General features: G+C 42.0%; 1 protein-coding gene across 1 annotated transcript in view; it reads left to right on the top strand.

Annotated features, from left to right (window-relative positions):
- The first annotated feature begins 236 nt into the window (after positions 1-236).
- lrp5 (low density lipoprotein receptor-related protein 5) overlaps positions 237-24,920 on the top strand; it is a 79,217-nt gene continuing 54,533 nt past the window's right edge. The window contains exons 1-7 of the mRNA XM_074677283.1: positions 237-495; positions 14,352-14,552; positions 14,637-14,853; positions 16,179-16,247; positions 16,339-16,467; positions 24,571-24,767; positions 24,860-24,920. The exon at positions 24,860-24,920 is cut by the window's right edge and continues 71 nt beyond it. Of these exons, the coding sequence (XP_074533384.1) occupies positions 420-495; positions 14,352-14,552; positions 14,637-14,853; positions 16,179-16,247; positions 16,339-16,467; positions 24,571-24,767; positions 24,860-24,920 (950 nt within the window). The 5' untranslated portion in view covers positions 237-419. The remainder of the gene's footprint in view (positions 496-14,351; positions 14,553-14,636; positions 14,854-16,178; positions 16,248-16,338; positions 16,468-24,570; positions 24,768-24,859) is intronic.

Here is a 24,920-nt window from a genome sequence, read left to right as displayed (position 1 = left end):
TTAAAGCACTTCTTGGTTTGGGGTAGGTAAAAATGAATTGTTTAGGCAAAGCAGTGTGTTCACTTTTCATTTCAGATATAAATCAACTCCACTGCCTCGTGTCGGATGACGTCACCTCACGCCGCCCCCCTCTTTCTTTCTCCGTGCGCGAGCTCGACAGTCCAAAGTCTGAAGAAGCACGAGCGCCTTAAGTGAGGGAAAAAAAGTAAGGAGAGAGTAGAGGCTCCACACACACACACTCACACACTCTCTCACACACACAGACACACAGACAGAGGCAGAGGCGCGTGCAGACACTCTCACAGTGAGCAGCAGCAGCAGCGGAGCGCGCTGAGGCCGGGCTGTGTTCATGAAGAGTCAGAGCTGCGGATCTTTTCATAAGTTTACAGCAGAGAAACGGCCAACATGGAGAGGAAACTATGGATTTAAAGCGCGCACGAGCTGAAATGGGAGCAGTGCTGCTGCTATGGAGCTGCCTTCTGTCCGCGGCGCACGGTATGTTCCCTTTTTGTTACAGCACGATCCTCTGCGAGCGGCTCTGTGGGAAAATAACCGAGAAAGCAGAATAATAACCGAGCAGAAGAGAGAAAGAAGCGTTCATAGGAGAGCAGGACCCGATGCGAGCCTCGGCTCGGGCTGGACTCCTTAGTGAGCCGAGCCGAGCCGAGCGCAGCGGGCTGTGATTGCTCTCAAAGTTCAGTTTTTATGTCCCAAGGGTGCAACAACACAATAGCTGCGGTGAAAGTCTGAAACTTTGCATCGTTGGTGTGTGTAGTGATTAGTGGAGGAAGGAGTAGTGTGGTTGTAAACACACTCTTCGTGTTTTCGCCCGCCGGTGCAGCTTTTGTAGTTAGTGTGCGTCGGAGCAGAAGTGAAGTTTGGAGCAGCTCTGGTCTGAGGGGCCTCGGCTGCTCCAGCCATTCCTGCTCGGTGTCGGGTGTCAGGCTGACTTTCTGCTCTCAGAGGGGACGGGGTTCTGGTTTTTGTGTTTGTTCGGGGTGTAGAAACACTGATGGACTCCCAGAGTTCGGGTTTGTGTCTATTTAAATCTTTACTTTCTCCTCCTGATCGTCTGTGGTCTAAATGTTTAATGTGAGAGTGTGCAGTCAGAGGCGGAGCTTCGCCACCTCTCATATGGATGCATGGAGGCATTACATCAGGGCTGCGAGTCTCCCAGTCTGCTCCCACCTTCAGCTCAGTGTTCTCATATTTAAAGCTGTTATGGTGCTGTTATAATGCTGTTTTAATGTTTATAATGCACAGTAACCCGCTGCCAGCTCATGTGTACCTCTCTGTCAGATGAAAATACTTCATCAAACCCAAATCTGTGTCTCACATATCAGCCCGAAGACCTGTTGAGGCGACTCTGAGCATTTAATCAGTGACTGGGGTAGTTTTTAGAATCTGTGCTCAGAGTAGTCAGGTCAAAGTCTGTTCAAATATGAGAGGAGGTTTATTTATCAAGCATCATTCAAACAGAGTGAGTCAAGGTGCTTTACACATGATTTAAAAGAGTAACAAAAAGAGCAAATAAAAAGACTGACTCCAAATAGTAAACTGAGGATTGAGCAGGTGTAGATGAGAACTTGTGTGGGTACAGCTGTAAATAAAGGTGTATCAGACCTGTGTTTGACAGAGTCCAGGGACTGAGTGCGTCTCGGATTAAACAAGCTGAGCTGCAAGAAGCGATCCAGACATAAGCAGGAGAAACTGTTCAAAAGACAGAACAAACAAATATGACAGCAGACTAAAATAAAAAAACAACAACAAAACAGGTAAATTATTCAAGCAAAGACATATAAACTGTAAATGTGATTAAATGAGTTATTTTTTTGCTGCTAATGGCTGCACCGTGGCTGCACCACACAGTTTATTAGAATAAGAAATACACAGATTGTTTAAAAATTAAAACTAATAATTCAACAAGACAACATCAGTATAATAAAATCAAACAAAGAAGCTACACGTATGACTTAGGAGTAAAGGTGGCGTCTGATAAAGTTTTACATCTTACTCCAACTCAATGATGAAAAATCTGAAATTGTGTAACCCTAACCCAGCAGGAAAAAAGAAGTCTGATCAGGAAAATTCAGAAAGAATTATCAAATAAAGCTTCTTAAAAAGACCTTGGACTTTTATTTTAGCATAATTCAGTACACACCAGTTAGATTTCAGATCAGAAATCATCCACCGCCTTCAGACGGTTCCAACAGCTCGACTCAAAACTAAAACTGAAAACGTACCCTCATCAACCTGTGTTACGTTTAAACACTAGCCACCTGTTGCTTTTAGACCAGATTTTTAGGTTTTGTAATCATGTTTAAGGCATGACATGGACTTAGCTATTTGTTGTTGAGCTCTTACCTCCTCTGAGCAAGGACCCAGTTTGAGATCCTCCATCCTAGTTAGTGACCTGCACAAAAAGTTCTTTTTTTATTTCTCAACTAGGGCTGAACAATTAATCGATTTTACATCACAATGTAGTAGAATGCAATTTTCAAATCGCAAAGGCTGCAATTAGAAAAAAAAAACTTTCATGTATACAGACCTGGAGGGAATATAGTAACTTATACCTATTGTCCCTTAAAATCAGCAAAAGTCAAAATGCTGTTTTTTTCTGGCAAAAAAAAAAAAACAACAACCCGTAGGCTACAAAGATCCATCCAGTAAATCGTAGAGCCATACCCCTTGGTCACTTTTTTCTGTATGGTTTGTTACTCTTACTGACAACTGGAGGTCAGTAAAATTTCACAGTGTTTCGTTTTCTTTTTTGACTAAGAAATGCAAAAAAAAACTTGTTTAAATACTATCAGTATCTTTTGTTGGTAAGTCATACTGTAAAATGACTAAAAAACTTGTGTTAAGTGAATAATGCAGAAGATAAACGTCCCCCTCAAAAATCGTATGCTAAATCACAATCGCAATATTGGTCGAAAAAAATCGCGATTAGATTATTTTCCAAAATCGTTCAGCCCTATTCTCAACTCAAGACGCAGCTTAGTACTAAAAGAGGTTATTTAATTTTTTTTCCCAATGTTTAATATTCTAACTTTGCTTTCATTGTCTTCTGTTACCTTTATAGAAAAGTGCCATACAAATATTTGTCATGATTACTACCATTTGAGAGCAGGATGAAGGCCCTGGTTGCTGGACATATTAAAAGATGAACACTTGTGAAGAGTTGGGGTCTTAACTCTCTTGTCCAAACTAACAGGAAAGAACTTAATTTTACTAGAAAAAAGGGATAATAATTCAGAATGAGTCAGAATCAGTTTGTGTTGGCTAGCTGTGGTCAAATAGAAGATGTAATGGTCTGAAGAAGCTGTGACATCAGTTTATCGATTAAAAAGGTAATGTTTACACGACTAAGAGAAAGATTTGTTTTTCCTATTTTACCTTTGTTTTATCAGATATATGAAAAAACAACAGGCAGGTGGCCAGGAGTCTGAGAAACACAGACATGACGTAACTTCAGCAGAAGCTAACTTTGAGCTTCAGCTGGAGCTCAAAAACAGACGTAAAGATTAACAGAGCGCTGTCATGGTGAGAAACGCTCCTCATAAAGTGTTCATTAAGCTTTAGGTGGATAAAACAAAGAGGGCATAAAAAAGAGATTAATATTTCAGGTGTCTGCTGTTTGTGTGAGAACGATCCACAGCTTTAGAGGAAAGTTTCCGACAGGTTTGTGTTTGTCTTCACAGCACAGGGATCTGTTTTTTTTTCAGGAGTACCCCCAAATCTCTTCAGCTCCCTGAGCAGATTTTTACTTTTTGAAGTGAATGAACTTAAAGGTTGGTTGTTCAGATTTTTATCACATGATAAACCTTTAACACACACACTGAGTTAGCTGTGTCACTTACCTGTAACAGGTGTTCTGTGGGTACAACCTCTCACTTCCTCTGTTCCTGTGTTCGTTGATGTTTTTAACCTTCAGTAACTGTTGGGGTCAAATCCAAACCAGCTCCTGGGCTGAATCTTTTTTCATATTTTACATTTGGGTGTCTTTTTTTGAATGAACAGCTCAGTGTCTTCTGCTCCATCTATCTGTGTTTGGTGATCGGTTAGACACATTTATTAAGACATGTGAGTGTTTGGATGAAACTCTTTATCAACAAAAATGAAGATACAGTTCAGAGTGCAGTGAGCTGTGTGTCTGTCACTGCAGGTGCATTTAAGGACCGTTGTAAAAGTGAAACACTGTCCTTCTCTTCTCCTATCCTTCCTCATCTGTAACGCTCTCTTTGAATCCAGAGATTGAAAACAGAGCCATGGTGTCCACACAAAGAGTATTTTCTTTTTATGTGACTTAAAGTAAGGTTCATCCTTCAATCAATAAACTTTTATCTCTGTGTAGTGACCTCTCCTAGAGTTTATGTCAGGCCAAATGTGACTGAGCGGTAAAAATCACACACAATCACACCTTGAAAAACTTGTTATCAGGTAGACAGTCATAAAAGATGAACCCACAGACACTGATCTGTCAGACTTTATGAGGGTCAAAGGTCAGCAGCACAACACGACTGTAAACATGTTCAACAACAACTCTGAGACATCCACTGTCACACATACTTCACACACACTTCACACACACTCAGTGAAAGCACCAACACTGTGTCAGAACAGCGCCCAGCAAACATCACAACAGTATGTGAGAGTGTGTGCGCAAGTGTGTGTGAGCACGAGCAGATTGTAGTGCTGTGTAAATATGTGTGTGTGGTGTTCATGAATCACACTCAGGTCTGCAGCTCAGCGGTAAAAATCAGAACACTAGAAATAAAAAATCTGTTTCTTTTTGGTCTTTAAAGAAAAAAAAAGATCTAGCGTTTAGGAATGGAGTCAGAGTTTTCCAACTGTTTTGTTAGACACTGACATTCATCCATCAGGAATCAAAGGAGCTAAAACTCTGACTCCTCTACATTTCTCTGGAGGTTTTCAGTCCTCTCTGCTTTTGCTCTGGTGTCAGCTGATGACTTTATTGTCATCTGATTTAAGAACAGTAAACTGTGCTCCTGTAGCTCTTCATGTGTGACCCAGCTGCTTTGAAGAAAGAAGGTATGAAAATCATTAACTGGATACAAGCTTTTGACTTCTCCGGCCACAGCTTCAGCACACTGAGCCAGATTTCAACAAAAACAACTGTTTCATGGCAGCTACAGAAATTCTCTGGGAACATGCGGTTACACCAAAAGCAAAAGTTCAACGAAAACAGAACTGTCTGCTACACCTGAGACATGTCAGTCAAGAAAAGTGACGTCTGTAATTACTTAGACAAAACCATGAAGTTAATGTGCAGTGACAGATGTGTGGCATTAACCTTGCATACCGTAGAACAGTGTTTCTCAAAGTGGGGTCCCAGTAGGGATGGGTACCGAATTAGGTACTTTTATAGGTACCGACCGGATTCTGTCAAAAGCACCGGGTACCGATTCACGTAAAACCAAAAGGTACCATGTTTAGGTACCTAAATACAATTTGTGACTGTGAGGGAGTGGAAGAGTAGGAGATTTTCCATATTGGACATGAACACAGCATTGCAAGGTAATATATTGAAGAATAAATATGTTAAATTGAAAAATGTAATATTTTATTATTAAACTAATATTTTTTACCACATAAACACAAAAAAGTACCGAAAAGTTGTTATGTGAGTACCGGTACCGATTGCCAGGTATTGGGTATCGGTACTGTATCGTTTCAAATGTGAAAGGTACCCATCCCTAGGTCCCAGGACCCCAAGGGGCCAGGGAACCATAGCTTGGGGGTGTGTGAAATAATTTAAAGACAATTGTTAAAGTGTGCTATAACACTGAAAAAGCATATCAACAAACTAGGATATCTGCACCAATCCAATCAGCTACTTCTTTCCAGTACTCTTGCACAAATTAGTTTTGTGCCATTAGATCAACACTCATAAGATTGTGACAGGTCGATCAGTTTGTAGTTCGCAACACTAGAAAAAAAAAAAACTCAGAACAAGAAACACCCTGGTGCAGTGGGGTGCACAGACTTTTTGAAGAGCAGGGGCAAAAAGAAGAAAAAAAATGAAAATGGTAGTAAAAAAGTGTCTTACAACAATTGTAAAGTGAGTGTTCCTCGAGGAGGTACCAACTAGAGCCCGACCGATATGTGATTGGCTGATGTCGATACTGATACTGGGGGCAAAAAAAAGCAGATATCCAATATATCGGCCGATATTCGATATATCGACCGATATCCGATATATGGGCTGATACATATGATTAATTCATTGATATAGACAGGATATATACTGTATATGAACACAAATTATTATAATACCCATATGATTTAAGACAGAGACAGAACACTATTAAATTAAAACAAGGAACTTTAATTATTAAACTTTCAACACAAGACTGTAACTGTAGTGTAAACCAATGATAAATAAGAACAAGCTGTAAACACAACAATAAATAAAGATGTTAAACAGTAAACACCTTAAATAAATAAGTCAAACTTTAAACAGTAAGTATGAAAAAAAAAAAGTAAACACACAATGAGCAACTTACGCAACGTTAAAACGCCGTATTATAGTCTTACATTAGATCAGTGTTACCCAACCCTGGTCCTGGAGGACCCCCTGCCCTGCATGTTTTAGATGTTACCCCACTCCAGCACACCTGATTCAAATGAATGGCTTGTTATCAGGCTCCAGCAGAGCTTGATGACGAGCTGATCATTAGAATCAGGTGTGTTGGAGTGGGGAACATTAAAAACATGCAGGGCAGGGGTCCCCAGGACCAGGGTTGAGAAACACTACATTAGATAATGGTGGACGTGTGAATTAACAGTAGCATTTATCTCTGTTTATCTCTCATGAAAGCAACTAACACAACGTTAAAATACCGTATTATAGTCTTACATTAGATAATGGTGGATGGAGGGGGCGGGCACTAGGGTAGTGTGCAGCCCAACACACAGACACACAGGAACAGGAGTGACAGAATCTCCATGGAGCAAAAATTTTTATGATAAGCAACATTTTGGCCTATGTCGATTAATCAGTGACAAGCATAATCGGTCGGGCTCTAGTACCAACAGGGCTCACTTTAATACAACAAATATGATTTGTACAACGGAATCACCCAAAGGAGTACGGGATTTATCAGAGAAAGGGATCAGTGTCGAATCATTATCAGTATCTGTAAAACCTAATGTGAAAAAATTGGATCGAAAGTCAAAACATTTGTATCTGGACATTCCTAGTGTAAGATGATCCCACAGGGTCAGATTTTCACACATTTGACACTTTTAGGCAACTTTGGTTTTTAGCACGCAAAGCTTGTCTTATTAAAGCTGTCTAACTCTGAAACCCTTCATCTGTCCACTCTCAGAGCACCTGATGAGTGATTTTCACTCCTCCACCATCCAGCTGCACCGTATGCACCGCTACATTCACTGCATTCACTGCATTCACTGCATTCAGCGCTCTCAGGCTGCGTGTCAGCCTCTTGTTTTGTTTGCACGGAGGAACGCTCAACATCAACAAAAGCAGGGCAAGGCTCCAGGAGACTGACTGACAGCAGATTGGCTTCAGTGCTAATGCTAATGCTAATCTACACCAGGCCATTCAAGAAGGTACAATGTTTGAACAAACCAGGAAAGAGAAACATTTGAAATTCTTCTTGAAGTGGGCTGTGATTAAAGGAGCACCAGCGCAGCCGTCAGCAGATTAGATGATGAAGTTCTCGTCTGTGAAATAAATCCAAACCCTGATCATTGAGACTCAGCAGATTAGAGGATCTCCAGCTGGAGCCTGCAGGTGGAGGGAGACGGGAGTCTGCTCAGAGAGTGGAGGTCAGGAGAAGAGATTTGGTGACAGTGCAGAGGAGGAATGTTAGGAAGAGATTGATATCTTTTCCTGTTTGTGTTGCACTGGTGTGAAACTGCAGAGCGCTGCTGCTGGCCTGTTTGAATTTCATGCAAACCCAGAGAAGTCAGAGGAAATGGGAGGGCGGAGGAATGAGAGAGGAACGGCTGAGAGGAGAGAAGGACAGGAGGACGGAGAGAGGAGCAGAGGGAGGAAGGACTGGATGCAGTGTGGAGAGAAAGTATGACCTTTGTGAGGTTTAACGCGGCACTCAGGATACTGCCCCTGCTTCTTTTCTAAAACACAACATCCAGAGTTTCTTCAGATTTTTTTTTCACATCTCAGAGTTTTTCATGAACAAATTTAGATTTGTGCTGTCAAATTAAGAATCAGTCCACTCCTGTTCTTTTTAGTGGCGCTGGGCGCTGACAGAGGCTCTGCATCTCTGCATGGACAGCCTGTCAGCTCCCAGTGCTCCTGATAACGTGATTTAGAGAAATAAAAGTTAGCTCAAAGTTTTTTTCTTTCTTCTTGTTTAGTCAACATTAAAATAATCATTGGTAGCAGCTCCAGTGAAGCTCCAGTCAGGAAGAAACAGAACAATCTTTATTTTGTCCTCATGTTTTTTTATCTAAGCATTCATCTGGATGGCCCCCTTCAAAATAAGACACAACCATAGACTGACAGGAAGACTTGTTTTCAGACTTTCCTCTGGTCATCACAATCCTCTGTTAGAAAGAGAAACTGATATAGTTAAATAAATAGATACATTAAAAAAAGTTAAACAAGAAACCCTGTCTGAAGCTTAACAACTGTAAGGAAGAAACCCTGAAAGTCTGTGGAGGTTAATCCACACACACACACACACCCCTAATTATTCCAACACACGGTCAGGCAGCACAAACACTCTCTGTATGCACTTACAGACCGCTGCATACATTTTTCCTGTCCCAGGTGTGAAAAAAATCCCCTCCTTCCTTCCAACAAATCACACACACACACACACACACACACACACACACACACACACACACACACACACACACACACACACAAACAAACACACACACACACAAACTAGCCTAGCATTGTATTGAGATGGGCTGTGATAAGAAGCAAACTGAGGGAGCCCGTCAGCTCTCTGCAGGGAGAACAAAACACGTGTGTGTGTGTGTGTGTGTGTGTGTGTGTGTGTGTGTGTGTGTGTGTGTGTGTGTGTGTGTGTGTGTGTGTGTGTGTGTGTGTGTGTGAGTGATAGGGGGTCATACTGGGGGTGGCAGCTTTCAAAAAAAGAGTGTCTTAGAGAAGTTTCCAAGGGGCTGTCTACACGACAACGGTTTTAGGGTAAAACACAAAAGTGTTGTTGCGTTTCGGCTGCTCTTTTACACAGAGGCGTTAAGCCAACGTAAAACAGGAACTCATGAAAACGGCGTCCATAGTGGGATTTTCCTTAAACACTGCAGCCACCAGCGTGTAAACAGCCAAGGTTTTCAATTGAAGTGCTGACGTCACACTCTGATCTGTGCGTCACTTCAGTTGTCATACATGAACTGGACAACAACAGATAGAAAGGGGTTAGGGTTAGGGTTAGGGTTAGGGGTACCGGGATGTGCCTGTGCCGCTAAATCTGCTGACTGTCTTTAACTAAATGTTCATCTTCTGGTCTGTGGAGCGCTGTGTCTCTATAGTTATTCACATTCACACTCACATGCACACACTCACAGATGATGTCATCTTTCTTGACACATCTTTGTTGCATTGTATGGTGAAAAAGTCAAAACTAAGAGTTCCAGAACAAAATCCACAGAATGAGGTTTACATGCCAATAGGGATGGTATCTTTCACATGTGAAACGATACAGTACCGATGCCCGGTACCTTGCAATTGGTACCAGTACTCAACGGTACCAATTTTCGGTACTTTTTTGTGTTTATGTGGTAAAAAATATCAATTTGTTTAATAAAAAATATTTAAAAAAATTCAATTTAAAATATTTATTTTTCAATAGATAACCTAGCAGTGCTGTGTTCATGTCCATTATGGAAAATTACTTACTCTTCCACTCCCTCACGGTCACAAGGATGCATTTAGGTGCCTAAACATGGTACCATTTGATTTTATGTTAATCGGTACCCGGTACTTCTGGCAGAATTCGGTCGGTACTAGGGCTGAACAATTTATCGTTTTCAGATCGAAATCGCAATTTTAGACAATGCAATTTTGAGATCGCCAAAGCAGCAATTTTTTGCAGCGCTCCTGACTGACTCAGGATCTGTTGTGTCAAGTATTATACACATTCTGTTTTCCAAATTTGTAGACAATCTATTTGTTAAAAGTGCTGGTAAGCAGGTCAACAACACAAAGCCTCTGTTTAGGAGTAGAAGTTGATGAAAACAGATTATTTATCATCACTATTGATGATTAAAAAATCGTGAATTGCAATATCTGCCAGAAAAATTAGATCTTTTCCTAAAATCGTTCAGCCCTACATGTGAATATCCCAAAGCTTGATTTGAAGAAAATCGTAAATCAAATTGAAATCACAATATCTGTCAGACATTTCAATCTTTTCTTAAAATCGTTCAGCCCTAGTCGGTACCTATAGAAGTATCTAATTTGGTACCCATCCCTACATGCCAATGTGTTTTCTTGCCGTGCTCACGGGGTCACCTTCATAATAAGGCTGCAGAGCTTAACCTGTGCGTACCTTTACTCATGTCCAAACCTCATTAAATCAAAAATCAGCACATTGAATGACGAGCTGAAAACAGAGGTTACAGATGTATATTCAGACTGTGTGTGTGTGTGTGTGTGTGTGTGTGTGTGTGTGTGTGTGTGTGTGTGTGTGTGTGTGTGTGTGTGTGTGTGTGTGTGTGTGTGTGTGTGTGTTTGTGTGTGTGTGTGTGTGTGTGTGTTTGTGTGTGTGTGTGTGTGTGTGTGTGTGTGTGTGTGTGTGTGTGTTTGTGTGTGTGTGTGTGTGTGTGTGTGTGTGTGTGTGTGTGTATGTGTGTGTGTGTGTGTGTATGTGTGTGTGTGTCAGGTCTCTGTGTTGGGAGCGTGCGGTGTCTGGGCTCTGCAGTCTGGACTCGTCCTCTGTGTCTTTAGGAAACCTTACGTGTCCCTCAGAGGTCTGCCGTCTCTAATCCTCAGAGGAGGGACTCTGTAAGGACACCGCTGACCTGAGGAGACCCTCTCTGTGTGGTCTGCTCTCACTCCCTCTCTGGTTCTGCTCCTCAGGACCTCTGGACTCTGTTTCTGTGTGGACAGATGGTCTAAGGACTGCTCACATGGTTCATTTATGTGTTTATTTATAAATTCATGTATGTTATTTTTTATTTGTGTCATTTCATTTAGTCCAGTATTTCACTCTGCTTTCTATAGAGATGTCAGGGTACAGAAGACATCAAAAACATAAACCTCAGATAAACCCTGACGGGCTCAGAGGTATCTGGAGCCAGTTGTTTATAAAGGAGGCTAACAGGACGCTATCATGGCTCTGAGGTCAGAGTGCACGCCTCATACAGTGACCGTAGTGCTGGCTGCAGCAGGAGCTCTCTGCTCCACATACTGCACACCTCTCCAGCAGGAGTTGCTGGTCTACCTGACTCTGCTTTCAGACTGATGATGCTGCAGAGCAGAAGGCGCAATTACCGTTTATGACTGCGGAGTCACTGTCAGCTGATTGTTGGTAAAAAATAAACCCTCTTCTTTATGGTGCAGACTCTGACACCTGTTTATGAACATGGCAGTCATTTAAAGCAGGAGCAGTGACTTTATTCACTCCATCACTCAGTCAGTGGTGTGTTTTCACAGGCAGCTCTCTGTCGTCCGATGTGTCTCTGTTAAAGTTGCTGAGTCTGTGCATGATGAGCTGCAGCTGGTACAGGAGCTGTGGTCACAGGAGCGTGGGTGTGTGTGTGTGTGTGTGTGTGTGTGTGTGTGTGTGTGTGTGTGTGTGTGTGTGTGTGTGTGTGTGTGTGTGTGTGTGTGTGTGTGTGTGGACAGTAAACAGACGGGTTCAGGGTTCAGAGCCTCCCTGGTGTTCCTGCTCTTCATCAGGGACTGACTGATGATGAATGGAGGATGCTGGATGTTGCTCGGTGTTTGTTTGAGGACAGGGAGCTGTTGTGGCACAGATTGACAGATTGACTGTGTGCTCACGCTGAGGGATCACAGGAGGCCGAGCCCGGCCAAACCACAGCTCTGCCACCCGGCCAGAACCAAACCACAGGCTGTCACAGCTGCTGGGACATCCACTGCTCACACACTGACACACACTGACTCACACTGACACACTCTGAGCGTACTGCTCAGGGAGAAATAAACTGAGAGGCAAAATGTTTTTTCTTCATCTGACACACATTTCTAAAGTTTGCCTGTGATGTAAGAGGGTTCATGTTGGTGAGCAGAGCATCAGCTGTTTCCACACAGATTCCTGAACATGGATCTTTACCCTGACTTCTACCTGGGCTTCTTCCTGCCTGCGCTGCTGGGAACGTTCCTCATAAGTGAACCAAAGTGTGGATGCAGAAATATTGAGAAAAACCCCTGCGATTGTGTGGTGTGATGACATTTCTCTTACGCAAACCTGGACGATATATACAAATGGTGATCTTAGCGTAGCTCTCTGCTGCTTTAACCGCTTTTAAAATTCTTGAGGATAGAACTACTGAGAAAGTCTTAGAGGGTTTTGCGTGATTACATCTTGCATTAAATGTGAACTGTCCCTTTACAAATGTGTCTGACCTCAGATGAAACCAGTCTGCTGCTGCAGATGGTTCTTGTTGAGGCTGTTTTAATGATTACCAGTGGTACTGCGCCAAAAAGTGAAGCTAGTGTCTCACCGAAAAACAAGCCCTGAAAACAAAAGTGGGTCTAAGCTTTAAAACTCTCTGTGGACCACTTTCAATGATCATCTACAGAAAATGACTTTACTGACTTTATAAAACAGGTTCAGAGAGAAGTGACATGTTCATGTAAAGTCTGTTCACCACCTGCTAACCCTCTGTGTCTGCCCACACACACACACGATATCAGCTGGATGATAGGCTGCACCATGACTGCATGTTTCTCTGCATTCAGAAAAACGTTGTCCCAGGTCAGGTTTACATGGTGGATGCATACATTGATGAAGAGGATGTGCCTCAGATCTCAGCAGTGTGCAGACTGTGGTGTTGTTGTAGTCTCAGGTAGGACAGACTGGAGCTGTCACTAAGCGTGACACTTTGAGCAAAGAGACATTTTCATATCTGCGTTTTGCAGGCAAAAGGAAAAAAAATGTTTTTGACATGTTTTTGGCATGTGTGCGAGGTGACTTTGAAGAAACATATGTTTGCTACCCCAGAGGAGAGCTGCAAGTTATTTAAGTCATACAGTGACCACAAGAGGTGTGAGGCAGCAGGTACCAGACGTCCAGCAGGCTCCAGGTCTGCTGTACTATAGTGTCAGATTCAGACAATATCAGTAAAGTGTGTGTGTGTGTGTGTGTGTGTGTGTGTGTGTGTGTGTGTGTGTGTGTGTGTGTGTGTGTGTGTGTGTGTGTGTGTGTGTGTGTGTGTGTGTGTGTGTGTGGATTAACCTCCACAGACTTTCAGGGTTTCTTTCTTACAGTTGTTTAGCTTCAGATCTGCACAGGGTTTCTTGTTTAACTTTTTAGAGATGATTTTTATTGTTCATATTTGGGTAGAGTTTATGACTACAGGGTTTTACTTACTTTCTTTAGACACATTTTTAAAAATCAGTTTCTCTTTCTAACAGAGGAAAATTCTGAAAAGTCTGAAAACAAGTCTTCCTGTCAGTCTATGGTTGTGTCTTATTTTGAAGGGGGCCATCCAGATGAATGCTTAGATAAAAAAACATGAGGACAAAATAAAGATTGTTCTGTTTCTTCCTGACTGGAGCTTCACTGGAGCTGCTACCAATGGTTATTTTAATGTTGACTAAACTACCATTGATTTTTTCCACTGGTCGAGTAATCATGGTTTGTTTGTGTTTTTATTTTGGACTCTGATTTACCTCTAAAGAGAGCACCTGTAAGATCCAACCTGAACACCACCATGATGAGTTTAAAAATCATTGTTGGTTGTCTTAAACACACAGTGGTCAATAACTGAAAAAAATCACTACCAGGTATTAACCCTTTAGACCCCACTGTTCCTGTTCCGTATGAAAGATTAAACCCTGAAGTGAGTTTAGATATTAACTTTAGTTTAAATGTGTTTACAGTGTTTACAGAGGGAGTCAACAACTTTGAGAAGCCTACAGCACCTCATATCTGTGACCAATATCTGCAGAGTGTGATTTCCCAGCTTTCCCTGCATTTACACAGAGTTAGATTTTGGCCTCTGATTGGTCACTCCTGTGTCATGTGAGCAGGTAACAAGGAAGTGAAGTTGTTGTTAGCAGTGTTGCCAAGATGGATTAACAGATATAGATCAGCAGTGTTCCTGTCTGTGATGTAAAAAGCTGATCAGTCTGTTAGACCATGAAGGAGTTTAATCTTTAAATGTTTCCTCCTCCTCAGGATCTCCTCTCCTCCTCTTTGCAAATCGTCGTGATGTGCGGCTCGTAGACGCTGATGGTGTCCGGGGTGAGTCGGCCATCGTTGTCAGCGACCTGGAGGATGCTGCAGCGGTGGACTTCCTGTACTCTGAAGGTCTGATATTCTGGACGGACGTCAGCGAGGAAGCCATCAAACAGACGCACTGGAACCCGTCGTCCAACTGTAAGTCTGATTCTGGTTCTTTGTTCTGCTGCCTCTGAGTGAACCCTCCTCTTCCTCACCGCTCTGTTTGCTCTCTGGATGCAGCCCTGAAGGAGGCTCTGGGGACGGGGCAGAGTGTGGTGGTCTCAGGCCTGGACAGTCCTGATGGGCTGGCCTGTGATTGGTTAGGGAGGAAGCTTTACTGGACGGACTCAGAGACCAACCGGATTGAAGTGGCAAACTTGGACGGCTCGTCCAGGAAGGTTCTGTTCTGGATGGACCTGGACCAGCCCAGGGCCATCGCCCTCAACCCTTCTCAACGGTAAAACACACACACACACACACACACACACACGCGCGTGCGCGCGCACGCACACACACACACACGCACACACACACACACACACACACACACACACACACACACACACACACACACACACACACACACACACATAGAGCGTGAAACTTCTTATCTTCCCCTGTTCAAGTGAAAAATGCATCACATCACATTTCATATTAGCTTATCAAACATAGCATCAAGCTGTATGGAATCATAGTTTAGAGTTATGTTGTAAAGCATATTGCAATGAAGGCAATGCTTGGACAGTTTTTTCAAAGTTTTTTCTCTTTTTCTCTGTTATTATCTTATTGTTTTGATTTTCCTTTTTTCTTTTTTTTTCTCTGATTTAATTTTCTCTCTTTTTCTCTGTTCTTCTAACTTTCTTTTTTTTCTGTTTTTAAGTGTTTCATTCTTTTTGTTCTGATTTGCTGCTTTTCTCTGTTTTAATTTTATCTGTTTCAGTTTTTTATTTTTCCCTTTGTTTTTCTAAGATTATTCTCTTTTGAGTATCTCTCATTCTCCCTTTTTTATTTTGCTTATCAGCTTTTCTCTGTTTTTCTGTGTTTTTCAATTATCTTTGTTTTTTCTTTGTTATTAATATGTCTGTTTTTCATTTTTTTTCTCTGTTGTTATTTTCTCTCTTATTTTGTTTTTCTCCTTTTCTCTGTCTTTCTATTTTTCTCTGTTTTTTTCTGATTTTCCTTTGGTTTTCTATGTTCTTATTTTGTCTCTTTTTCTCTTTTTTTTGTTTTTTTTTTCCCCCTTATTTGTTGTCTTCTGTGTTCCTCTGTTTTTCATTTTTACCTGTTTTTTAAAGCTTCTTTATTCTCTGTTTATGTTTTTCCCTCTTTATTTTTTCCCTGTTTTTCTTTTCTTTTTTTAAGTGTGTGTTTCTCTGTTTTTAATTTTTCCTCTTTGTTTTCTTTTTTATAGCTGTTTTCTCCTTATTTTTTGTCTTCTGTGTTCCTCTGTTTTTCCTTTTTATCTGTTTTTAAGTTTCTTTGATTTTCTGTTTTGTTTTTTCCATTTTTTTTCCTGTTTTTCTTTTCTTTTTAAATGTGTGTTTCTCTGTTTTTATTTTTTCTCTTTTTCTTTTATTTCAGTTTTTCCTCTTTGTTTCTCCTTGTTCTTTGTCTTCTGTGTTCCTCTGTTTTTCCTTTTTATCTGCTTTTTTTAGTTTCTTTGCTTTTCTCGTTTTTGTTTTTCCCTTTTTATTTTTTTTCTGTTTTTTGTTTTTTCTTTTCTTTAATGTGCATTCCTCTGCTTTTTCCTTACTGTTAACATTCCTCTCCTTCTGGGCCTAGCTACATGTACTGGACAGACTGGGGTGAGGAGCCCAGGATAGAGCGTGCAGGGATGGACGGCAGTAACAGGTGAGATCTACACACACCTTTACAGGACTGAGGTACGTGGTGAGCACCTCATGATGAGCAGCTGTGAGCTGATGGCATCTCTCCGTCTCAGGAAAGTGATCGTGGACCGGGAGATTTACTGGCCCAACGGTCTGACCATCGACCTGCTGGAACAGAAGCTGTACTGGGCCGACGCCAAACTCAGCTTCATCCACAGAGCCAACCTGGACGGAACGGCACGGTAAAGACCCTGGCTTTATGTTTGTGTGTGTACGAAGGTTTGTGTGTGATCAAAGCCCCATGAGGTGAGCACTATCACAAATTTATGGTGCCCAGAGCTGCCTGTGTTGGAAAAATACCATCAGACCCACTGAGGGGGTTTCAGACCGTCTGCTCAGCTCTGAGGTGTGATGAGTTGTGTTGTGTTCTGTGCAGCAGCAGCTCTGAGGAGTCTGAGTCTGCTGCTGAGCAGCTTTCTCTCTGCGCAGTCTGAGGAATAACTCTGAGCTCGCATTTGGTGAAGGAGCTGTTCCTCATGGTCAGTGGTAGTGGAGGTTTGAGAAGCTGAAAAATGAACTGTTGTAGATTAAAGTCAGGTCATGCTGACTGTTTTTTAATGAACCAGAAAAATGTTCCTGTCTTTCCTACTTTACATTGTTGGATGTAGTGAACCACATTAGTTAATCTACAGTTGAAACCAGCCAGCCAATCAGAGCGTAGCTTTCTCCCTGACAGTGAAGTAAGCTTCCATACTGCAAATGAGAGGCTGAGGGATAAAACTACTACAATGAGGGAACAAATGAAAATGAAATCTGGATTTATCTGTACGTCCCATGCTGTGGGGAATAATCACAGCTGAAGCTAGTCTGCACTTTTTAGTAAGCAGAGAAAACAATAACTTATTTCCAGCCCAAAACTTTTCTACATAGGAGTCACAGAATCCTCTTTTAGACCATAGTCATATTGAGAGACATCATTTAGCTGGTTAAAGGATCTGAATCAGTCAGTGAGTCACAGAAAGTCAGAGGAACAGATCGTGAACAGTCTACAGCAGTTTAAAGCAGGATCATGTCTGATGGAGAAACCATGAGGAAGTGAAGTCTGAAATCTCACCAGTAGACTCATACTGATCCTGAAGGAGTGACAACGAGGTCCTGGTGTGTGATGTTACGTTAGGTTCTTCTTGACTGCAGGAACTTCAGAAAAACAGGGGACTATAAAAGGAACTCTGTGCTTTCCCACTGCAGAAAGGAGGGTCTACATTTAGTTTTGGGGGATTAGTTTACTGCTTTCATGGGGAGTGGTGCTTCCAGATGACCAGGAACTTTGGTGGAGCATGTGTAGTGTTTTATTTCCTCCTCCCTCCCCATTAAGATCACACACAGCTGTGAGTGACTTGGTTTATTAACTCTGGACATTTATTTAAGTATGAATCAGAGCAGAGAGTAGATACACACACTGATCAGGATGAGGGAATGATCCTGAGTACACCTTTACATCAATTCATGAGTAACACAGTGAAATAGATCAATACCTTAAATCAAACAGGTCATATTCAGAGCTGAGCTCATGAGAAATATTTCCTCCAGACGACTACGATCAGAGAGCAGAGGTGGAGGTGGAGGTGAGTCAGAGTTAAAGCTGAGAAAACACCAGAGATGATGGCTGCAGATAGCAGCTGTTTGATTTTCTGGATACGTGGGCAACACAGAAGTCTGTCTACAAATTAGTAGCTACTCCTGTAAACTATAATGGGATTACTTTACTAGTTACTGCATTGGAAAAGTAACTTACAAGTTACTCTGCTTTCTTTTTTTTTAACGTCTGACTTTACCACGTAGATATCAGGACAAACATCATGACCCTTTCATCACTTTACCTTCAGTTTTTAATTAAGGGCATCTCTTAGCCTTTCCACAAAGTGTGTTATTATATAAATGTAAACAAGCTGTGGGATAACACTCAGCGATCCTCTTAAAGAACAGTAACCCAGTCAGCATGAAGGAATAGGCCTCACTTTAAAGATGCCCTGAGGAGAATCTGTTTTAATTGAACTCCTTCGCCCCCTTCTGGCCTGGAGTCGCACACACACTGTCATAAAGTACTTTTAGTGAGGCGTGTGTTTGGAATCAAATGAAGATCAGATGGAAACAAATTTTCTTTGTTCAAGTCAGCTTTTTACTGGATACAACGCACCGAGGTAAGGTATGTACCAGTACAGTTACATAGCTCTATGGTTTGCAGTTCCTGAAGTGTCCACTAGAGCCTGTCTCCAGCAGTGAGTCAGTCCTCATAAAGTCACATGTTTAAATTAAAAAAAAAAAAAAAAAACATTCCAGCACGTCTTTAACCACTCAGAGATTTATTCATATAAATATCAGATGAGTTGTCAGTCTGTGCACAGAGATCGTTTACTGTTCACGCTAGCTCTGATTAGCAGCTAGCTGAACTCAGTGTTCCTGGACTGTTTGCTCGTTCAGTCTGATATTCCAGCTCATTCACACAGCATCAGCTCAGCGTCTACAGATGATAGAGAAAACTTGAGGAGGACCTTTTGTTTTAACTTTGCAGATGAGCAGAAAGTTCTCAGCGTTTCACCCTCTGTAACAAAGACCTGGAGGAGGGGAGCAGAAAACGAGCTGCTCAGACAGAATGAAAGAAAAATACAGCGAGTATGAGAGGGCTGTCCAACACAAACAGAGCTGAGGTATGGAGGCCCCAGTCAAAACACACACAGCTCCACACACAGCTCAACACACAGCTCCACACACAGCTCCACACACAGCTCAATACACAGCTCCACACACAGCTCAACACACACTCCCACTGCATCAATCTTTCCCTCTCTCCTTCAGGCATCTTATCACTCCCCCCCTTCCCCTTTCTCCCTCTTTCTTCATCCACCAAGCCTCCCTCCATCTCCCTCTTTGTGGAAGTTTCCAGACAGTTGTTTTTTACTGAAGCTAAATATTGAAAAAGCTCTGTTTCTGGATTGTAACCTCAGGAGGAGGAGAACAAAGTGCCAAAAGGTTTCATGGCGAAGTGAAGCACATAAAGAACTGCTGTTCGTCCTCCAGAATCCAAACATCTGTGAAATCATTTCATTCTCAAGCTTCCACAGTTTCTCTGGAGAAAACTCCAGCAGAAGCAAATGAGAACATTTGGATGGAGGATCAGGATGCACTGTAGAAAGAGAGGTCATCGTTAAAAATAAAACACTGACTGACCATCTCAGCTGAGTGAAAACGAAATGTTTAGGCCTCATGGACCAATCAGAACCATTGTTTTGTGTTTAACACTCTGCTGCCCTATGTCACTGCACTAACAACAGACATGACTCTGTAGTGGAGGTCACTGACATGACCTGATATTGAATGATTGTGGTCCAGGGGTCTGCGAGCTGCGGCTCTTCAGCCACCTTGTAGCTGCGGCTCTTCAGCCACCTTGTAGCTGCGGCTCTTCAGCCACCTTGTAGCTGCGGCTCTTCAGCCACCTTGTAGCTGCGGCTCTTCAGCCACCTTGTAGTGGCTCCTTCTGGCCTTGACAAAAAAAAAAAAATCATTATGATTAAAAAAAGTTATTTCCTAATCTAATTCTTATTAATTTAGCTTTTGTGTGTTTTGTTGCGTAGTTATCCTGGAGTTCAAGGTGACACCTTCATCAGCAATTTCAGAAAAAAGTTTTACTAACTTGTCTGCTGAAATATGCAAATGACTTGTGGTGAGAAATTAGCAAACAACAAAAAAAATTCATTGAAAAACATTTTCATAATGAGCACGAAGCATTTACTAAAAATTACTAAACTGAAGAAAAACAAAAGATGGATTTTGGAACTGTTAAGGAAAATTAAGATCAAAGTCAAATCTTACAGCCCTGACATAAAGAAAAACACACAGCAGCACACTGAAATGGACTGTAGTCACAAATAATCCAGATTTTCTCTTTCCTTTTTTTTAGCTGCTAAGTTGTGGCTGTGTATTATTTAATATATTACAGTGGGCTAGTTTCTATTTTATCAATTTGACACAAATATGAAAGGACTTAAGAAGACCTGTTAGAGCCTGAAACGCAACAACTACCTGTAATGTGAAAGAAAAAAATGCAATAAAACCTGAAATAGAAAAAAAAAAAGGTTGATAATGTAACAAAAGTGCTGAGCCTGTAGTGTAATAACACATGCACACTACTCTTCTGTTTGGACTTTTCTTTTGTTATAACAGGTAAAAACAGAGAAAGAATAAAACATTGGATGCACAATATTATTGGCATATCATCGGTATTGGCTGATATTGTTTTGAAAATAAAATATCGGATGTCGGCCGACCCCTCAAATTCTGCTGATATAATAAACCGTTAAAACACTGGTCTGAAGCTTCAGATATTTTTTAAACTTTTTGTGATTTTGTTTGTACAGTTTAGACTGAGAAGTTACATATTTGACGCCTGAATTAAAGGGGACATATCATTCTGATCCCTGATTTAATACTTACATATAATGTAATAAATTTGAAAACAAGACCTTTCACCCCCTGAATTTTCAAAAAATGAGATATTGTATTTTTTCTGATATCCTAGAATAAGATTTTATGCCTCTGAAAATAGGTCATTGCCAGATGGCCGTGAGATTTCAAACGTTGTGACAACACGACGATCCTTTCTTTTTATTGGAGTAATCTGATAAAGCAGCTCCTCCTCTGTGGTGTCAGTTAGTCACACAACCGCCACCGAGGAATACACCCACCAAGAGCCAAGTATTAACGTATAACTATACATGTTACAGTACCGGTTTGACTCACCACACTGAAGCGTCCTGAGATGATCTGTGTCCAGGTGGATTTTCTTCCTCCTGAGCTGCAGAACCGTCCAGGTCTGACTCAGGGTCCAATACAAAAGGACGTATCCTTCACTCTGCCATTTTATTAGTGCTATCAACGCCTTACGGTGAAGTTTTGGCAAACAGCAAACTCGCTCGGTCTGCTCCATTCAATGTGGGGATTTTGTAAATACTGCCATGCTGCAAAAACCCCTGGCTCTACCCCCTCTGCACCTCTGATAGAACTGACCAATCAGAGCACAAAGGGCTGTGACGTTGCGAGGTTACTGGAGGTCATTCTGGAAACAGAGCTTTTCAATGAGATCTTCAGAATGACCTAAACTGAGGATATTGAGAACGCTATTGTGGGGCAATGAAGGAACTAAATGACTTGTGCTGAGGGCAGAAGTGCTTTACAGGCATCCTAGTCTGGCATAGTGAAAAGGACAAACAAGCATGATATGTCCCCTTTAAACATGAATTTAAGCAGCAGTCTGAAATATGAAATTGGCCAAATTTACCCTGGTTGTGTGTAGTATTTCTCAGAGAGAGCATCATCCAGCTTTCAAGTAGGATTTACTTTTGTTTTTGTTTTTTTTGAAAGCAATTGTCCTAAATAAATCTTCAGTATAAGGAATGTATTTTTCTTATTTTGCACAAGACATGAATGTGAGATAACAGATGTGATAAGCGTATGCACCATATCACAATATTCTACTTCTAATACAGCAGAGAGTTGATGATCTCTGAAATTATGTGCAAAGAAAAATATCAGTCTTAGCCCAATGAGCTGTTAAATATTGGAGTATCGGGTATCGGCAAAAAACGATCCATTATCGTGCACCCTAATAGAACTTATAAAACGTTCCAGGCTGTAGTTGTTTTGTGGCTCCAGACGACCTTTCATTGGTGGAAGAAGAGGGAAAATGGCTCTTTGATAGTAAAGGATGCAGACTCCTGCTGTAGTCAAAGGTTTTTTAAAAACTTGGCCGAGCCGTGCAGTCTGAATAAACCACCAGTGTCCTCAGTATGGAGGGCTCCAAGGTTTAGGGAATTAGACACCATTCATGAACTCACCGCTCCACCGTGGACTCCTGTTGTCCTCGTCTCCGTCTCTCCGAGTGGAAACCTGTGACGTGTTGGAAACACAGGAAAACTTGGTTCCTATGGCAGCCACACACTCTGACTGCTCCCAGCAGAACAACACAATATTTCTATGGGACCGCAGAATCAATCATGCTGTCAGGATACAGTACGTCTGTAGGTGTGTGAGGATCAGAGACACACACACACTCACACACACAAACACTCACGTACAACTCAATTAGAAGTGACAGCTCAATCTGCATCTACCTGACAGCCTGAGTGATGAACTCATTTAGCTGTTTGCCTATTAGCCTGCACACACACACACACACACACACACACACACTCACACACACCACGCACACACTCACACACACTGGCTGAACAGAGCTTTGAAATCTGGAGTTGGTTAAAATTTGTTCTTTCTGTTTTCCGTTAACCACTGCTGGCAGACACTAATGCAGTTACAGCACACACACACACACACACACACACACACACACACACACACACACACACACACACACACACACACACACACACACACACACACACACACACACACACACACACACACACACACACAGTTGAAAACGATGATTGATGAAAGCCAGTTTCTGCTGTGTTGATATTCTAAATACGAGCTTCTTTGATCGTGTGCCGCTTTGAGTGTGTGTGTGTGTGTGTGTGTGTGTGTGTGTGTGTTTGTGTGAGTGTGCATTTTCCTGTAAGCGATTCTTAAAGTATGTTTAAGAAAAAAATCACTTTCTCCTGATCCAACACACACACACACAGCGCACACACTCTCGCCTCTCTGGCACACCTCATGCTGTTAGCTGGAGTTCGCTCTTAAAGGTGCAGAAAAGAAAAGCAGCGTTCTCCGAGGCCTCGCGCTGCTTTCATGAAACAGTGTAAAGAGTTGTGAAGTTTAAATTGAGCAAAGCTCTGAAGACTGTGTACTTTTCATTCATGGTCCCCATAAGAAGACTCACCAGGGTCCTGACCTTACCTCCAGGGCCTCAGTCAGACTTGAGTGTGACGTTCAATCAGATATTCAGATTTCTGTTTGCGTGCACCACCATGTCAGATCAGTCTGCTCTGAAGACCATACGCTGGATCCACAGCTGATCTACCTGACTGTTCCTGTCCTGAGTGGATGAAGATCAGCACGCTCATCCTAAACGTGTGTCTTCTTGAGTTTGTCACCAGTTCATGGTGAAATGGAGTCACAGCATGTGACACAGACCTCAGCATCTTAGCGTATTACAGCCTGTTGGCTGAACGAGCCAGCAGGAGCAGCTCTTCCTAACACTACAAACTGATCATGCGTGTCAGCTAGGCCTGGGGAATGACATGATGAAGATATATATATATGTGTATATATATATATATATATATATATATATATATATATATATATATATATATATATATATATATATATATATATATATATATATATATATAGTGAAATAATTTTTCCTTCATACAATTTTGACACATGCTTTATAGAATTTTGGTTGAATTCATTGGTTCATGTTTTGACAGATGTTTGATTAGCTAATCATATCAGGGAGGAGGAGATGCAAATATAATCATTTAGCACTCAGAGTGATTTATCTAACCTGAAACTGTTGGTGGGTGCTTCTTTCGCGTCTTTATTTAGCTCATTAGAAAGGCAGGTGCAAACTGGCACAATGTCACAAACTGAGGCTGAGGTCGTTGAAAGACGAGGGTGATTTTTGCATGTGTGTATCCACACAGTTGGACTGTCAGAGAGCGCAGGAGATGAACCTCCCTCTTCATCTGCCGTTAGCTCAGTTGAAGGACAACTGCCACTAAATAACCTCCAGGCTGTTTCCAGGGGAATTTTGATCAATGTCAGCACAGGTACAGCACTGCCCAGCTGCTTCGTGTGCGCAGCAATGGTTGGAGTATCACGGCAGAGGGCGGAAGCCTTTGAACACACCTCTGACCTCCTGTGCAGCAGCCTGTGAACAGCCTGTGTACATCTGATTTCCCCACCTCTGTGGCTTCAACTTAAGTTTTTCCTTTACGGACACTCTGCTCTCCAAACTCCAAAACATCCTCATTTAAAGGGGGCAGTTTGCTCCTGTTATCAGCTGAGCACGCAGTCTGAGTAGATCACCTGCAACACGCCTGCTAACAACAAAGTAAAGTAGATGTTCCTGTTTTCTTTCTCTAAAGTAGTTTTATAATGTTCTTCAGTACATCTGACATGTTCAACCTTTGACAAAAAAATATAAACCAAGTCAAAAATAACCTTCTGATGTCTTCACAACTCACGTATGAGTAGCAGAGCATCTAAGCTTGACAAATTATAGTCATAGTTTCCAGTGGAACAGATCTGAAGTGGATAAAAATCGACATCTTCAGGTTTTAAGACACCCATTGAGTCTGATCTGCTTCTTTTGTGTCCTGCAGGGAGACAGTGGTGGAGGGAACTCTGACACACCCCTTCGCCCTGACGCTGTCCCAGGAGACCCTGTACTGGACTGACTGGCAGACTCGCTCCATCCACGCCTGTAACAAACACAGCGGAGACAAAACCAGAGAGATCCTGAGCGGGATCTACTCCCCGATGGACATCCAGGTCCTGGAGTCGCACCGACAGCCGTACAGTGAGTACAACACGAGCAGCACACCTGTCTCCATGTCTGTGAATGTGATCTGATCATGTGATCTGATCATGTGATCCTCCTCTGTGCTGCAGTCCAGACCCCCTGCAGTGACGCTAACGGGGGCTGCAGTCACCTGTGCCTCCTCTCTCCAGT

The sequence above is a fragment of the Halichoeres trimaculatus genome, unplaced genomic scaffold, assembly GCF_033239565.1.
Source record: "Halichoeres trimaculatus isolate MK-OKI-2021-1 unplaced genomic scaffold, fHalTri1.1 fHalTri1_scaffold_10, whole genome shotgun sequence".
In the NCBI taxonomy this organism is placed as follows: domain Eukaryota; kingdom Metazoa; phylum Chordata; class Actinopteri; order Labriformes; family Labridae; genus Halichoeres; species Halichoeres trimaculatus.
Note: the sequence above shows the minus strand (reverse complement) of the source record. Positions and strands in the feature narration are given on the sequence as shown.